Raw genomic sequence first — 18440 nt, forward strand, 5'->3', positions numbered from 1 at the left:
AATATAATTATGATAATTAATTAATATATTATTTTTAATTAATTAAATAAATAATATAATTATTACTACTAATTAATATATTATTAACAATAATTATTAATAATTATAATTTTTGAATAAATAATCACAATAATTAATATATTATTTTAATTAAGTAATTAATATTAATATTATTAGTTAATATATTATTATAATTAATTAATTAAATTTTTTTACAATTAATTAATATATTAGTTAATAATAATTATAACAATAATTCATTAAGTACTTTTTAGTAATTTGTTACAATCTAACTCATTCCGATTCCGATTCCAAGATAAATTAAACACATTAATGACAATTTAGCTCATTCCGATTTCGATTCCTACCATTTAAGTAAATAATTTATTTTGATTCCCATTCCCTCTTCTCATTCCAGCCTATTCCGATTCATGCCTATTCTGATTTCGGTTTAGTAAACGCAACATAAGAGTTTATACTCATATTCCTACTGACGTCGGCGAATTTTCTGAATTATGAATATTTTCATAATTCTAGGTAACTGTAACTAGAGCAGTGATGCCGTAGTATTGCTCTAGATTAGCGACAGCAGCAGTTCCACAACTGACAGATGAACAAAGAGTGAACTTTTGAACTTTTGTTTTCTTTTTTTTTGTTTCCCTCCTCCATTTATATTTGCTGCCCCATTTACTTCATTTATGATCACTCTCCAAAGCTAAATGGAAGCTTTTTCATTTAGCCAAATAAGGTTATTGGTCGATCAAGAAAGTGAACCCATGGATGCTGGGTATATGGCCGTTCCAGCGTTATTCAACCACCTAATTTCAAATATATGTATATTAATTCAACCCATGTCTATGATCAAATGCGTAGAACAAATCATGAACGATTTTTCAGCTACCGTAAATTCAAAGAGATGTAGTTTGTATCCTTAAATTTTTCTTCCATTAAACTTACGGATACAGTGTTTGTAATCCCATTGCTTGTTTTTTACGGCTGCAGCAGTATACAGAAATTGTTGGCTTTGGCAACATAAACTTGTATGTAATGTACATTTTATTGTTCCTTACAAATTAATTGCTGCTAAAATAGTTGTTTCAGCTAATACATTTATTGTTATAATAGATAAACATTTTCTTGTTCCTTAAAACAAATTCACTGCAACTCAAACAGTTCTGGCGTCATGATCTGCATCCCCGTTTGCCTCTGGGGCTAGTGCCCACTCAACAGCTGTACGATCTTGCTCCTTTTCATCAAACGGCAACTTCGCATGGGTACAGTGCCCATGGGGCATTGTAGATGCAGCCAGTAATAATAATTTATTTTTTTTGGGTCTTGTTTTGTGTAAAATGTTTTGATGAAAGGATAAAAGTCTTATGCTTTAGGTCCTTTTTAGTAGTGATGTTCAGTAATTATAATTTTTAAATTAAAAGTTATATTATTATATTGTTTGATAAACAATTATTATTGTATCTTCGAATATAAGATAATTTAATCTTTTGTATTAGATGATAAAATTTTTTATAATATCTTCATTATTTTTATTTGAATTATTATTTAAAAATCATATTTTACTATATGTTATTTATTTTATAATTACCACCTTTTTAATAGTAATTATGGTTTAAATGCTACATTACCTTAGTAACAAACATGGCATTAACATTTTGACACAAAATTGAAAATTTGCTTTCACACCGGTACATTTCTGTTCTTACTTGAAAGTCTATCCTAAGGAGCATCAACAATGTGGTAGTCTTGGTAATAATTTAGAGCTAAAAGCAAAGTGCACCAGACAGAAGTAAGCAAGAACCCGACAGGCACCCACTTCAGCATTTCAAGTGTCCCAAATCATCACAACGGCGATTACTCCAACACCCAGCACTACAGCTAAGAACTTATAGTTGGGTGTGTCCACTGAAACTGTCTTCTGGGGTGTGTAACCTTTAGATAGCAGATGGTTTATAGATACGTAAATGAACACGCCGCATGCTAAACCCATTGATATGGCAAAAATCCAGTCCGCCACAGGACCTTGAGTTGTGGCATCAATTATAATACCTATTGCCACACCAACTGGACTAGAAATTGCAAATGCGAATGCATAGGCTACACATGATAAGAGGGGGCGATCTGGGATCATTCGAAGAAGAGCTATTCCCATTGCAATGGCTGCAAATATCTTGTGCAAACAAATTGTCCACAAAGCTTTCCACGCATCAGCTTGTGTTTCTGCCACTCCAATTGCAATGCCCTCAAAGACTGAATGGAAACACAGGGCGACAATTAATAAGATGCTATCCCCAAGCGAACTGGCAGCTGTAAGCGAAAATTTTGAAGAATGCCCATCTGTACCATTTTGGCCCTGTGATGCAAACAAAACCAACGGTCGGTCACAATGTCAGAAACAGTAATTCACTCATTTAGAATGAAGATATCCTACCTGAGAAACTGATTGTGAAGTAGCAGAATGGTGACTGCTTTTCCCCCGCTCCAGACCCCCTGTGATGAAGAAAAAAAGTGTTCAAAATTTTATAAGCTTGAATCTTTCCTGGCCTAATTGGAGGATGAACATGAGAACATGCTTTGTTTTGTTCCTCTTCATGACTTTTTCCAAGCAGATTCATTAGGATGCAATTCAATTGTCTCGAATTTAAAACAAAGCCAGATATACCCTCTGCGTGCGTGCTTGTCACCAACAAATAAAATCAAAACTTCCAAGACAAATAACTGCCTTGCCTATGTAAGAAATTTTAGCACAACCCTTTTTCCACAAAACCAGCTAAGCCTGGCAACTATAATAAGCTTGGTTCTTTAGCCAATAATTCATCTTCTTCTGGCCTAAATCATTAAAATTTCTCTCTGGTTTACTCTGCAGCTTATCAACAATCTATGGATTTTCTAATTAATGAACAGAGCTACAAATCTCGTTCCAGCCAGAAACATAGTACATAGACAACCCCCATATCAATTTCTTCTTTTCCATTTTCATTCTCCCACCAACCAAACAATCACAACACAATACACAAGGATGATCTAAAAAATCTTTTAAAAAAAAGAAGAAAAAAAAAAAAGGAGTCACCTTGACGCTCAAGATCAGCATTAGAAGCATCCCTCTTCTTGTCAAGCACAAAAGAAATCGCACAATCAGCCAACATAGTAAACAAATACCCAGCACAAGCTAACATAAAGGCAAAGGGATACTCTTTACTAGTCAAGTCCCCAAAAGTCTCATTAGCGTCACTTAGAAAATGCATCAAAGCAGTCCCCAGAAACACTCCCCCAGCAAACTGAGTCCCCAGCACAAGAAACCCCTCGTTCCACTTCAAAAAATAAGGTGACACCCCACCAACGAACGTGCCCACAAAGATTATCATCAAACACCATATCTTAACCAATATTAACGGCTTTGAACGGAGGTTGTGGGGCTCAGTTTCAGTACCGTTATCCTCGTCCTCGTCGTCGTCGTGGCCGCTGTGAGCGGTGGTCAGCAGAATCAGAGAGAGAAAGATGGCTAATGCTAATAGAAAACGAGACATGGTTAATTTGGTTTCCGTTGGATTTCAGACAAATAATTATATTACATTAATACATGCATGTCTGTGAGCGTTATACATATAAGGTTTGGTTGTTTGTTCTGTTTGTTTGCTTGCAGTACAAAAGATGAGAGGAAGTACTAAGATTAAGATTTTAAGAAGGGAGTTGTTAGTACAAGAAGAGAAAATGCAAATTATTGGCTATGATTCAGCGAGTCAAAATTACATGGAAAAACTTGTTACCGAAACAAGATTTTTCTTGCTTAATAGTTAATAGGTTGTCCCAATCGAAACTACGTGTCAAGTGAGATATTTTATCCTCCACATGTTTTTGTTTGTTTGATTCCATGGAAGATTCAACCATTCACACCGGAATCTTCAATGGCAATTGCATCGCTAATCCTTACAAGCACCGACAGACATATCTTGTAGTTCTGCAGAGACTGACGGTCAGGATTAAAAGTAAATTATCAAATTAACGACCTTTCGTAGTCTCAGGTCTTCTTGGATGCGGATATGATAGCTACAGCATTCGTTAGTAAAAATTCCAACGTGGGATCCAGCGGCTGGAACTCGGAATCTCGTCACCGTAGCAGCGAAGCTATGGCAGGCCAAAGCAGCGCACTTTCATAACTTATACTCCAAGTCGCCAAGGACTCGGAAAGCGATGGGCGGCCAACCTTCTGTGGACCAGAAACATAAACATCAAAACATAGAGGATTACAGCCGAACCCAATCACATGCATTGCCTGTCATCAAATTTTAGAAACCAAGGTCTGCCAAAATGGGGATGTACAGGAAGTTCTTGGTACTTAAAAAAACAACGGTGATCAACCCAAAATTCTGACTTACTCGAGGAATAAGATGATGAAACGGGTAGTACACGACATGAGCCGAAAGAATTACAGATTTTGATAAGGGTTTTAAATGAATGTGTGAAAAATGAATTCGTGAAAAATGAATTCCATTAATCCATATAGTTCAGTTTTGCAGAAGATGGCATTGGCTTGCAAGTACAAAAGGCCTCGACGAATTCCACAACAATGTCTTTCACGACAATCTGTTTCTCCTTCCAAAAAAAAACTATTTCAATCCCACAACTATCTGCTCCGCTTTTTCACATGCGTGCTCAACGTCTCCAGAAGCTTTTATTATGCTGCCTTTGCTCTTGCATTCGCCTGCATCATTGTTGAAGCATATTAAAATTTCACACCTATAAACTTATTTTACTGGACTTAAAAGTTGTTTGTCTAAGTACGGTTGAACTGACAACTTTATCCCCAATATTGAGAGAGAGAGAGAGAGACCAAAAAATAAAACATCATTAGACAGTATCCAACCCCAAAATTTTAGATCTATGTCGACAATTGCTAACAAAAGATACTCGTGTTTGGTCCAGTATTTTAGAACTGTTGGGGTAACTTTGACAACTTATTGAAAAGCAAGGGTTTCAAAATGTCATTATTCCCATTTGAAATAAATACATATGGGAAGAATTGATCTTCATACCCTCTAGTGAGATTCAATCACCCACAAAATCAGGTACACACTTTACCTTTGATAGTCTTTAGAGCGCTCAAGGAACTCTTTTGCAATATCTTTTTTTTCATATGATGCTAGTACCGCTCTGATATCAGCTGGACTATTGCGGGCAACGTCTACAAACCAGGAATAACAAATGTACCAGCAGTTTAGACAATAGAAACAACCTGATGAAACATAACTATTGTTGAAATATGCTGAGCTACTTGATGAGTACAAGATACTTACATTCAAGGAATGGAATAAGATCCAGCAGTGCTGTATCATCAGGCTCAAGCTTATACGGCTTTATCGGAACACAGTTTTCCGGCTGAAGACTCGACTCAAATGCATGGCCACTCACATATAAAATTTTAGCGGGGTCTCTATTCAACTTAGAAAGATCCTGCCAACCAGAACATGTTAACAGCATTGTCCATTACACAGAAGTAGTAGGTCTAAACATGGCATTTAGAACAATTGCACCAAAAGAAATTGGTGTTTGAAAGAACCCACACAAAAGCAGAAGTTGTATATCAGAAGGTGAAATGATATGACGGAAGTAATGGATTGCATACCCTATAATGCTTGCCATCCTGATACTTGGTAGCGCCCCTTGATAGCCTGTACCGTATACAATGGTTCGTATCCAACCGCTCACAAACAGGATCAACATACTGCACAAGGAAAAGAGTTAATGAGATAGATAAAACAAATCATTTACAGGGAGTAACCATAAAGGTTAAAAATCAAATTACCATATTAAGCTGGTCAGAGTAAACAACAATTTCGTAGAACTTTGCCATATGCTCCAAGAAAGCATCAACTCCAGGTCGTTTGAATGTACGCCAGCCTCTATCACGCTATAAACACCAAAAAAGAAAACATGACAACCACAAAGCACTTACAAATCCTTCATGCACAGCAAGCATAAATAAATGAGAGTCTATTTATGCAACATGGCCAGAGAGAGGTCAGCATACAACTTGAACTTTCAATTGACGAGTGAACCAATCAAGAAGATTTAGAACTAGTTTAGTTCAATTGCATTTTTTTTTTTTGTTGGGGTGGGGGGAGGGGAGGGGGTTTGGAGGGGGAAACTGACATCAGGTTACTGAACTAACCTATAAAGAATTTTGAAAACCTATATATAATTTAACTATCAGTGTGGAAGGTGCAAGCCAGTGCATCTACCATATGTTATGTATAAATGTATATCATGTTGGATTTGTTATCAATCCAAAAAGAGTATGAAATAACTCATAAAAAATCATGCCAAATAATATTATGCATTCTAGAATCTAGAGCCTCCAACATGAAAGCTTAAAGAGAGTGAAAAACAAAGCAATTTTTTCAAATGTAATACTTACCTTCCAATCAGAGTAAAGCAATGTTTCGTTCAGATCTAGAACAAGTGTGAAAACATGTTGCTCTGCAGGATGCAAATCTGGAAGAAGCTTATCAGAGGTTGGTTCAGTAAACCCCTATGACAAATCAAGAACTTTCAATCAAAATAATGACCATAAAACCAAAACAGAGGGAAATACAGACAAATAAGATGATAACAGAGAAAACATAACACTCACTCTAACTTGTTCTTCAATAAGCCTCCTTAGATCCAAGTAAATTTCAACTGCTTTGGCAGGAACTGAAACATCAAAGACAAACATCTATAAGAATCTTTTTGAAAATTTCAGTGGGGATGAGAATCCTCGCCCACTAAACACCAGCCCTTTGGTAAACATCAATAAGAAAAGATAGAGGGTCCCTGATATCTAAAATATAAGAGCATTTGCAAACATTACAATTAATAAGGTATGTAGCAATAGCAGACACCATTAACAAGCCCATGTCAGCCCAACAAAAACAGAAGGCAAAACTTTCCTTGAAAATAATAGTTGCATCTAACAATACCAAAATCACTACAACTACAGACCAAAGCTTAGATAAAAAAGCGCATGTTTATAAGCTTTTGTTGAAAATATAGTCCAGGAAACCTACCTGTCATTGCAGCTGAGTAAAGCAAACCCTGATATTTCTGCACAAACGTATTAACATTAGAGTGTTATTCCCTGACATCTCACTTTCAAAATGTGAACAAGCAAAGCTTCCAATCGCACTTACCTCAGAAGCAGATGCGTCCTCCCCAGCAGTATAATTCACTGATTCTCTTAGTGACCTTGTCTTCTCCTCTATCTCATCAGTGCTGTATGCTGCAGATAAACATAGAAAATAATAATGATTACCTTTCCCCGTATTGAATAAGAAATTAAAAAGAGTAAAACTTAAAGAAGCCCAATAACCATGTCACCCTTAGATGAGTTACATGTAAGACGCTAGCCATTTAGCATCGAAAAAATAGCAATAGCACTTTCAGAAATGCTAAATTATCAGTAATAGTCCACAACTCAGAAATAGTAATAAATATTGAATCTATTCAGTTATCAAGATTAACATTTTTGCTTTAATCGATGCAAATTTGTGATATAAGTCCGCTAAATGAAAATTCAAATACTCAATGTAGTTTCCTGGCGTCAATGAACATACATGAAAGTAAAACAAAAATTGATTTTCGAATCACCAAAATTGCAACCATAAAGAACACCAATAAATAAAACATCCCAAAATGAAGTCCTTTCGAAGAAAACCAAATCAAGGCAAAATCTTGTCACCAAGAACATTAAAAACGCAAAATAATATAACAGCCCGCATATCAAGAAAAACATTGTAAGCCCAGATTCCAAAAATAAAATAAAAAGGAAAAAAAAATAACTTCACCATAAGTAAGATAACCAGCGCCAGCAGTAACGCCGGTCAGGGTGGCAACAATTCCATACGTGAGAAACCTCCACGACGACTTCCGCACTTCATTTGGCGCGGCCGCCTCCTCCGCTGCCTCAACCTCCGGCGGCGCCGAGATGTCGCCGACGATCGATTGAGAAGGAATGATCGGCTCCTTCTTCGGAGCACCAGAAACGGTGTCGGAGCTAAAACCTCTTCTGTATTTACTGCAATTACGATTACTTATTTTCGATAAAATTTGAAATATTCGAGGCCGGACAACATTTGAAGACATTTTCTTTTACATTCGGGAAGGAAAAAATATTTGGCTTTTTTTTTTATGGGGTTTTAGAGGTGTTGGGGGGGCCGTCGTAGGGTTTTGAGTTGGCTGTTAAGTACTAATTAAGATCGATCGAGAAAGATGGGAGGTGTTTGGGAATCGGTTTAACGAGAACTTCTTAAATAAAAATAAAATAAATTTTTAAAAAGGAATGGAATGGGGTGAGAGAGGCTCGAACTCTCGACCTCAGGATCACTCAGAAGCTATGAGACCTACGCGCTAGCCAACTGCGCCACCACCCCGGTTGTGTTGATCTTTCCTTATATTAATTGATATTTGGCTTCTAGTTAACCTAATCACATTCAACGCTTTTTGCAAAGGTCCACTACTAGTTCTAGAGAATAAGATCCGTGCTGCCCCAAACGGCTCCTAAAGGGTAAAATGGGCTTAGACTTGGATTGAAAACAATTTGCTTTGCTTGTACCAGCTTTCAGTATGTATTTTTACCCTTGATCTTCTTGCATTTTGAAATAAAAACGTTGAAATGATTTTTCCACTAGCTTTAAAAAAATAAAAATAAAAATAAAAATAAAAATTGATCTTTCATATCAGCAATCCTAGCTTTTCCAGGTGAAATTGCCCAAATTTTAGCATGCTTGGGTAAAATTAGAACAGTTTTATTTGGGCAAACTAAATCTTTAAAGGAAGGGGAGAGAATAGCACATGTTGAAAAGATAATGATGTAAGTTGATTCGACCACATAAAGTTTTTTTTTTTAATACTTATTACACATCAAATTACTGTATTACACATATATTTACAACTACTATTAGAGCATACATTACACTGATATTTACCATCAGATATATAACTTGAGATTTACATTATTATATTAATTTTATGAAGTACATGCTTAGACATATGACTTTCACAGACGAGAGATGTCTCTGCTCCACTCACATTTCGCAAGGAATAAAGACTTACAAATTAACTCCACATAATTTTTTGTTTAATTGAGGGAGATTGAGCCTATGGAGAATCGAACCACTTTTTCAAGTGAAATAATCCTTCTTAATTTTGAGAGTAGTGTCACCACTGGGCTAAAGCCCAAGTGGCCACAAAAAGTCTATTAAAGTGATACAATAAGCAATCTTGCAATTGAATCTCATTAGGAATTGGATTGATTATATAAATCACGTTATTGTTTTCTATTATAAGATTAAAAAAGGTTCGCTTATAATTATGTAAATTTTTTTTGAACTTTGAACAAATTCACGTGAAAATTAATTATAAATTTTAAAATTAATTTCATAACCATGGTTTTAAATATTCAATCTGTTTATATTTTTTTTTATACTTATTATGTTTATTGCATCAAGTTTAATATGAATGTAATGTATATTACTTTTTTATTTTATTTGAATTATGTATTAGTATGAAATTTTATCATATATTATATAACAAATTTATTGAGTTCTTTTTTCACTTTGTATAATTGTACGTGTTTTAAAAAGAAAAAAAAAACATATCTAAACATCATTAAATATACTCCAAAAAAATAAAAAGCAATTTAAACTTATATTTATTTTAGTCATTATATAATAGAACAATACATTTATAATAAAATTTACCAAACGCATGTGCAATACTTTTTCAAACTCACAGCAACTGCAACAACATAATTTACCAAACATCAAACTATTTTTTTAATCAGCTGCTTATTGCATCCACACAGCGAAAGCAGCTTATTTAATCAGCAATCGCAATCCCAAACTGGCACATAGATGGTTCAATGGTACATCACACGTAGCTCACGTGAATTGTGATGAGAAATTGTTTTGAATACAGTAATATCTTCATCCTGTTTCTCCAATCTTTTTCATACGAAATTAATGAACATATGAAGATATTTTTGCAGACATTTATTTTGGTCCTTGTTTGCGTCGCTTTAAACAACATTAAATGATTCATTTCCGTAGAATGAGCACCACCAACTTAAATTTAACAACCGCAGTGGGAAATCACTAGAAAAATGTTTGAAAAATACACATTCATTTAGTTTAGCGCTTTCAATCTAAGCTAGCTTTAATTAGCCGGTGACTTCAAAAGATCAAAGCGACTGACAACTACTAGAATATGGTAGCTGCCCCATGAATTTTCTGGAAACCAAAGATATTTTGACAACAACTTCATTTAGAAATCATGTAGCTTTCTAGATATCAATTCATCACCTAGCTAACGAACTATCTTCCTATATATATGCACACACACACACACACAAGGGCAGATTTTTCTTTGCTTTGAGTTCTTGAGTCTTGTTGGCTCCGGATGATGGCTTTCAAATTGGTTCTTTCATTCACTCATGTTCTTGGCCACACCGAAAATCTCAAAAGTTCTCAACAAGGACACCGAGCTGAAAGCAGCTAATAAATCCCGGGTGAAAATGATGAAGCAAGAGGAGTTAATATAGAAGTAGAGGCTATATATATATATCACTACTTAAAAGCTATTCTACTTTACTCTAGGAATAAGAGACAAAGTTAATTTTAGGCAGAGTCCAAAAGATCTACTTCTTTATTAACCAAATACCATTAAAAACTTTGATAAGTGTTTTTGATCTTTTTAAGAGCCAAACCAAACATACACATAATTTGTAAGTTACAGCCTTTGCAAAATGTGTAATTGAATGTGAACAAAAGACTGTATCTTACAGATTATGCAAGATAGCATGACCCTCCAGTTATCATTGAAAATATTTGATACTTCCAAATAATTAATTATATTTGTTTTTTGCTCCACAATGCTTTTAAGAATTCCAGATTATATGTTCTGCTATTTGCTTCATTATTTTCTGCTGTGGCAGATTGGCAATTAACTGATAATTTTTTTTTTTAGACAAAAATTTATTGATTGATTTTCACTAAAAAAAAATTATTTTCTTTTATGGATAAATGAATAAAGCAAATTTATTAAAATTGTAAGGCAAAAGAACATACTTTTAACATTCAGGGTTCCTTCTTCTATACCGAACAAAATCAAAAGGTGGGGGTTCATAGACAGAACCATTCAAATTAGAAAGTAAAAGTAAAAATAAAGTAGAGGGTCAAAATCATAATAAAAGAAAATTTCAGAGGGTAGACACGTAGCCTTCGCTTCGCATCAACGAAAAATTGAGAATTATTCCAGGTGATTAATAAGAAAATGTACACATTTTTTACGCAAAAATATATTTACTTGGTATCTTATTTTCAAATTTGTGGAATAATTAAGGGCTAACAATTATATACAGAATAATTGAGAGATACTTTGGACATGTGCGTGGTGAAGAGAATAGTTCTCGTGTTGGCTTTTGCTTGTAAGAATATTTATAATGTCTAAGAATACTTTTGTTTTTTTGTTTTTGGCCCAATTTTATTCGATTTTTGCTTGTCTGTATACATGGATTAGCTTTTAAGGAAAGAATCTTGAGACAGTCTATTCATGGTAGAATTAGAGCACTTCAATTGGGTGGAGCAAAATGCTTCAACTAAAGAATGTTTTGGAGAAAATTAACAATGAAGTTGAAACTCAATATATCCATGATCAAAATCTAGAAGTTTGGGGAGATTCTTTTTCACAAAAGAAGATTGTGATGTGCAAAAAAAGAGATGGGAAATATAGAATTTTGATTTCTCCAAGAAATTAATTAAAAGATAGATTCATCTTTATAAAAAGTTTGAAATTATTAAAGTAGGTGCATGAGAAGATATTGCTACAAAGCTTTCTTAAAATATTCGAAGATTAAGTCTAATATTAACAAGACAATGAAAGCAAAACCCTTCTCGTTTAACTATTGATTGAATATTTCTTATCTTTCAATTTTGCTCATATCTAAGAGAATGAATTGCTTAAATTTTCTTATTAAAAATAAACCCCCACCTAAGCATTTTTGTTGTTCCTCAATAATTACTATAATTACCTAATACTTGAAACTACTTGAAGAGAAAACATGAATAATTTAGACCAAGGCATCAAATACACGAGCTTAAAAGTCAAGTACCAACGCACCAAATCCAAATTTCCACAGTTACCATTCCTTTTTTCTTTAGATTCCAACTGAAACCCCCAAATGTAGAAGGAATCATCCATTACCCAAAAAATGAAAAAGAAAAAAAAGAAGGCTTCAGAGTCTTGTACATTTGGAACATCCACAAAATCATTGGGGATTTTTGCACTAATCCAAATACCAAGACGTATATGAGATTACTTTTGAAAATGCTTTCTCTTTTAATCTTATAGCTAGGGTTTTGGTTCCAGGATGATAATTAAATACCACCCTCTCAATCATGTAAGCCAAAAACTATTGGTCAAGCACTCATCAAATTGGTAAATATGAAGATAACTCTTACCTAATTTTAATGGGTTTTGGACACCTAGACTCGATTTGTCCCACAAGTCTCAAGGGTAGGTGGGGTTACTTGAAATTCCATTAAAAATATAATATTTAAGGTATGTACATCTCCTACGGACACATGTTGAGGAGGAGACTTTCAGAACGGACAAGATAAGTTGAAGTTATCTTAAAAAAAATTAACCACTTAAAATGTGTGCTCCGGAGACACAAATTAGAAGGAACCAGTTTGTGAATGTTTTATCGCATGCAAAAAGTAGTGAGGGTATTTTTGTAAACTTGATCCAAACTCTCTATCAAATTTCCCTATATAAGCACCTTCATGATTTCTTCATTCACACACTCGAACCAACCAACCCAGCTTATTAATTCATAAAACAATTCAACTCCTTTCCCACATTTCCCTTCTTTCATCCAAAGAGCCAAAAATATTCAAAGAGCCCAAAATAGAAAGATAGAAAGATAGAAAGAAAGAAACCATGGATACTGAAAATCAAGGGGAGCAATATTACCAAAAACAAGAGAGCTTGAGTCAGTTCATAAACTCCCAGTTTCTGAGGAAAGCTGTTACCAAATTAATAGTATCAGTTTCAGTATTTTCCCTTTTCTTTTCTCACACAACCTTGATCTCTTTTCTCCATTATTTCAAATTCTACTTCTCAACTTTACCCTTGAAATTGTTCAGCCACACTTTGGACAAAAACTGCACATTCCTTCTTTGTAATGGCCTCTTAGTTTTTTTGGCAAAGTACTCTGGCTTATTATCTGTATCATCATCACCATCACCATCAAATAATAACAAGTCTAATCTTACGGTTGATCATCATGAGTCTTTCAAGAACTATGAAGATGATCCGCAGCCCCAAATGACCATCATCGAAACAACAACAGATGAAGTTCCAATGACGTTGGAACAAGAAGCTGAGCTGGAAAGTACTCAAACGCAGCAAAAACAAAATGCGGAGGAGAAAGAAAGTGAAAACACAGAAAGTGAAGCAGCGATAACAAAGACAGAAACAGAGGAAACACGTGAAGAGCAAGAAAAAGAAGAAGCGGAAGAAGAAAGTGCTCTTCTTGAAGAAGATGGAGAAGAAGAAGCAGAAGCAGAGAGCAGCTTTTTTATTGATGAAGTTGAAGAAGGAGAAGGAGAAGAAGAAGAAGAAGAAGAAGAAGAAGAAGAAGAAGGAAATGGGAAGTTGAGTGATGAGGAATTGAACAAAAAATTTGAAGATTTTATTAGAAAGATGAAAGAAGAATTAAGGATTGAGGCTAGACAGCAATTAATCATGGTTTAAGGAATACACATATCATTTTCTAATTAGTATTGATATATATAAATATATAATTAAGCAATTAGAGAATCATTAATGCCTTTTCAGCTGTACAGAGAGATTCTACTACTTTTTTTTTTTATTCTTGCTTTATTCTCTATTTCTTTTTAGCCTTTTGTTTTTATGTCTAATAATATATGTTTGTTTATGGTTTATCTCCTTTCTAATTTTATATTATGTTGCCATCTTTGGTACTTAAATTAGATTCCAATCCTCATAGTCGAAACGGCCAAAATGATCATTAATTAATTCAATTAACTGCATGAATATATGCAGGCGTGCTGATAGCTATAGCTTATATCACCAATCAAACCAAAAGGCACTTCCCATGTTCAACCTTTGCTTATTAAATTACGATCAAAGTAATTTTATCAAATATGGTTCATAATATTTTCTTTCCTGGGAGGAGTTCAAAAGGAATCAGAATGGCTAGCAGTAATTAATTAATTTTCCCAGATAAAATTTTACGTTAAGCTACTGTAAATTTTTTTTTTATAAAAAAAAATTAGAGAATACAAAGTGAGCAGGCTGAACCCAGACCATGATTTCGACACCCAAAATCTACTGATTAGAGGTCAACCAATGAAATGTCTCATACTGATCCCACAATAATAATGAGAAATAGTGTACCATATAACATAATAATGCCATGTGTATAGTCTTTGGTTCCCTTCGTTTATTTCAATTAGTAGCCGGTTAATTTTTCTGATTGCTTTCGTATTAAGTGGCAGGAGCGCCAAGGCTCTTCTATCATCCAAAGAAAATTTAAGTAATTACTTGTTATCTTCGTATTGGACACAAATGTTCATCCGAAAATGATAGTCAATTTAATTAATTAATTAATCAATCAAAAAATTTTTGCGGTGGATAAATGCAGAGGTTATTAGGATGTCAATGGGGTGGAGAAGCCCATCCATTCTCCATCCTATTAAAAACTTTTACTTTCCTTCTCTACCTCATTCTCTAAAAAAATTACTGGGGCCATGTAAAAAATGATTTTTTCATCTCCACATCATTTCTTATTTATTTATTTTATAGTAGATATAGATACATAATTTTAATAAATTAAAAATTAAAGACTTAAAATAAAATTATCACTATATTATAAAAATATTTAAATTATTTTAAAAAACTCTAAAAGCTTAAAACAATATCTTAAAATGATATCAAAACTAAAAAATGTTTGAAGAGAGCAACACCATAAAAAAGAAAAAATATAACAATATTTTAGAGTCGAAAAAGAATTATATTGTAGGATTTTCTTTTAGTTATATCGTGTTTATATTACATAAAAATAAAAATAAAATTTATTAATTGACATTATATTTGATAAAACAAAAATTATTAAATAAGAATAAAAAAATATTTATATATAAAGGGGGTGGGGTGGAGAGTACAAAATTAAATCTCACCCTATTAAGAATCTGGGGATTATTTTTTTCCAATTTCTCAAAAATTATTCAAATTTTTCTCCATTTAGGGTTGGGCTCCATAGGACTCCAAACCCGTGAATGATTTTGTCATATTTAGAGATTATTTAATCGAATACGAAATTAATGGGGGGGCTTTGCTCATGTCATATTTAGATATTAAGCAATATTATTAACAAGCCTCCACTTTACAATTTTTTTAGGATTATCATTTTCAGTGCTTCGTAAAGATTTTCCCCTTGACTTGGGAAATTTGTTTTGGATGAGCGACAAATTAAAATGAAGTGGAGGCAAAACTTATCAAATAAGTCTAATGATTAAAATTCAGAACACAAATGATGAAAAGTAATGACTCAGGGGATTTGGTCGGCTATGCTTGTTGTCTAAACCACGGCAATTTTAAGGTTTCAAATAATTGTGTTAGGTCAAGCTTAAGTTGGTGATTGTCATAGTGATGATCATCTTTAGTAAATTCAATGATGCATTCATAATGTCATAAAACTCAATTACTGTAGATACAAGAGTCATATTCTCTTGTACGGGTGTACAAATCAAAGTGAAACCAACTGTATTTTGATATATATTATATAATTTTTTTATATATCATGAGGCTCGAAGACCATGTGGGGGAAAAAAAAAAAGATAAGATAAGGTCTAAAATTTTATTTAAATTGAACTGACCAAGCATAATCAATTTAAATTTAACTCAAATTAGTTCAGTTCAGCTTATTCAATTTTCTTTATGTTTTTCATTGTTTTAGTTCATTGTTTCCAAAAATCGAAGAAAACTAGAAATTTAACCTGTTGGTTTCATCATTTTAAAATTGAATCTACACCGATTAAAAAAAAAAACTAAACTAAATTCTTGAATCGAAAAATTGAACCAAACCGAATGCCTACATTCAATTCACCAAATTGCATAACTTTGACAAAGAAATTGAACATATGAGATTAGTGATAGGGTAAAATTTACAAAACTTAATAAGTGATGTTATGCTTACAAAATTGACTAACATGTGAAATATGTAGATCTATTTTGATAAAATATTTTAATTGACTAACATGTGAAATATATGGATCTATTCTAACTAAATATTTTAAGTTATGTTATAATAGAATTATCTGGATCCGACTGTCTGGTCTCAAAGATAAATTAATTCATTAGTGCCTCTTGCAACATCAAAACCCTAATTACACCTAGTCATCATCTACAACCAATCATATTAAATTTCATCTCACTTTCAAGACATCATTACTTAAAACTGTTTAAGAATGTGATTCACGGCCATATTTAAGAGATAGATATCATTGAACAGAAAATACAAACAACAGATATATATATATATATATATGTGTGTGTGTGTGTATGCATGTATGTACGTGACCCCTAATGAGGCTTTACACGTGCAGCTAGTCCTTTGAATTTGAACGCCACTCGGCTGCCGGTACTTGTATAGCCACGTATGGTGGGGAACAAACCAAATTAGGATGTGACGCTGTTTCTTTTCTTCTCCCAAAATTTGCAAATAAATTTCTGCTAAGAACAAGCCCTTTTATTTTTATTTTTATTTTTATTTTTATTTTCAATGAGATATTATAAGAAACAGATAAAAAGGAAAATATGCTTATGATTTGCTGGGGAAGCATATTATAAAGCTTTGACAGTGCCACAAGTACTTTCAAAATGGACCAACTCATACTTAAGTCATATTAATCTGTTCACTCAAGCAAAACACTGTAAGTTTAATGGTCCGGCTGGCTAATAATGTGGTTACAGAAAAAAAATGACATTTAACATATGCTCTTCTGGCCGAAAAAGATTGAAACTGCCATCTACTGATACAGGTGGCAGAATGATCCCACGAGCTCTTTACACTTATGTGGTCATAATCTGAAGAGCTTTCGTTTTCAACTTCTTCATCCTTGTAGTTGGATTTACATCAGAGCATGTTGTTAGTCCAAGATTGGGTCCTCTTTCTTCAAAGTGAAATCAATTTCGCATTGAATGAAGCAGTATTGTCTGGTTCACTCAAATTTGGCACATCGATCAGCAGTGAGTATCCAGAAGCACCCAACGCCCCCACTCTATGCGAAAATAGGCATAGGTATAGCATTTTTTAAAAATGACCAAAAATTTTCCTATCTTCAAGCCTAAAAATATTTCAGGGTGACAAAATCTGCAATCCCGGGGCCCCGGATCAGGCGTGCACGTATCAGATGAATGTGGGGCGGCTGTCAAATCAGTCATCTGAATTGATGAGTGATCAGGGAACTGAAACTATTTTGATTGAATGCAAAGTGAATAATGAGGGATACACATAAGAGTGCAATCAAAGACTTAAGGTTTGTCCAATTCCCGAAATAATGCAGTGTAATCAAAGACTTAAGGTTTGTCCAATTCCTGAAATAATGCAGTGTAACAATACAAGTTCAATCAATTATGAGGTGTGGGGTATGTGAGAAAGGAATAGATTGGCCCAAGAGGGAAACCTAAACATATCATTTCGAGTGCCAATAATTTACCAAAAAATCTGTAAAAGAAACAAAAAAGGGCAATAACTTTTATGTATCCTGACCAGAGTGATGCATATCATGCATTGATTTGGAGATACGAGTCCCAATAATTCTGAATAGAACCTCCCAACACCCGTCATTGAAGAGCTGTTTTAACTGTTCCAAGGTCATGCAATTTTCACAGGATATGATCCACAAGTGAATATGGTGACGAGATATCGTCGCATTACTTCCCAGAACGTGTACCACAAAATGCAATCGGGCTACATCAATTCAAGACTTTCTGTTCAATTATTGACATCGACAAATCAATTAAGTCTAGTTTTCTTCTCAAAGCATGAATTAATGAAATTTGAACTGATCAAAGTACAAGAAATTGAGGGCAGCATAGCATGATGCCAAACTCATGATGTGATTTTGCATCTGCTTCGAAGCAAGATAGAAAAATTCATTCTGCATACAAGCGTTAATGCATATATCAAGGAACTGTGGCCTCATCAGTCCGGTCCCCTAAAATTTATCGTATTTGCTTGTAGATTTTTCGGTCAATAAGAATCCAAAAAACAGCAACAATCTGTTTCGTTCATTTTCATAGAAGATGAAAAAGGCCAAAGAAAAAGAAAAGAGGAAAAAAGAAGTATACGTGTTCCTATGATT

At 33.7% G+C, this 18440-nt stretch overlaps 3 protein-coding genes and 1 non-coding gene across 4 annotated transcripts; 1 reads left to right on the top strand and 3 right to left on the bottom strand.

The window, feature by feature from the left end:
• Positions 1-1641: 1641 nt before the first annotated feature.
• Positions 1642-4428, bottom strand: LOC18055127 (zinc transporter 2). Its single transcript, XM_006452505.2, has 4 exons — positions 4389-4428; positions 3083-4219; positions 2444-2502; positions 1642-2365 (listed from the first exon to the last, which is right to left on the bottom strand). Exons 2-4 carry the CDS (start codon positions 3537-3539, stop codon positions 1838-1840), a joined length of 1044 nt encoding a protein of 347 aa, XP_006452568.1. The 5' UTR covers positions 3540-4219; positions 4389-4428; the 3' UTR covers positions 1642-1837.
• A 55-nt stretch (positions 4429-4483) lies between these two features.
• Positions 4484-8296, bottom strand: LOC18055128 (mitochondrial import inner membrane translocase subunit TIM50). Its single transcript, XM_006452506.2, has 10 exons — positions 7836-8296; positions 7182-7270; positions 7059-7095; positions 6644-6705; positions 6428-6541; positions 5816-5920; positions 5636-5734; positions 5307-5463; positions 5092-5194; positions 4484-4714 (listed from the first exon to the last, which is right to left on the bottom strand). Exons 1-10 carry the CDS (start codon positions 8131-8133, stop codon positions 4666-4668), a joined length of 1113 nt encoding a protein of 370 aa, XP_006452569.2. The 5' UTR covers positions 8134-8296; the 3' UTR covers positions 4484-4665.
• A 39-nt stretch (positions 8297-8335) lies between these two features.
• On the bottom strand, positions 8336-8420 carry TRNAM-CAU. The gene is given in 2 exon segments: positions 8336-8371; positions 8383-8420. It is a non-coding gene; the product is annotated as a tRNA-Met (tRNA).
• Positions 8421-12864: 4444 nt separating this feature from the next.
• On the top strand, positions 12865-13903 carry LOC112095825 (cilia- and flagella-associated protein 251). Its single transcript, XM_024178237.1, has one exon. It carries the CDS (start codon positions 12988-12990, stop codon positions 13801-13803), a length of 816 nt encoding a protein of 271 aa, XP_024034005.1. The 5' UTR covers positions 12865-12987; the 3' UTR covers positions 13804-13903.
• The last annotated feature ends 4537 nt before the right edge of the window (positions 13904-18440 follow it).

The sequence above is a fragment of the Citrus clementina genome, unplaced genomic scaffold (genome assembly GCF_000493195.1).
Source record: "Citrus clementina cultivar Clemenules unplaced genomic scaffold, Citrus_clementina_v1.0 scaffold_1, whole genome shotgun sequence".
Taxonomy (NCBI): Eukaryota; Viridiplantae; Streptophyta; class Magnoliopsida; order Sapindales; family Rutaceae; genus Citrus; species Citrus x clementina.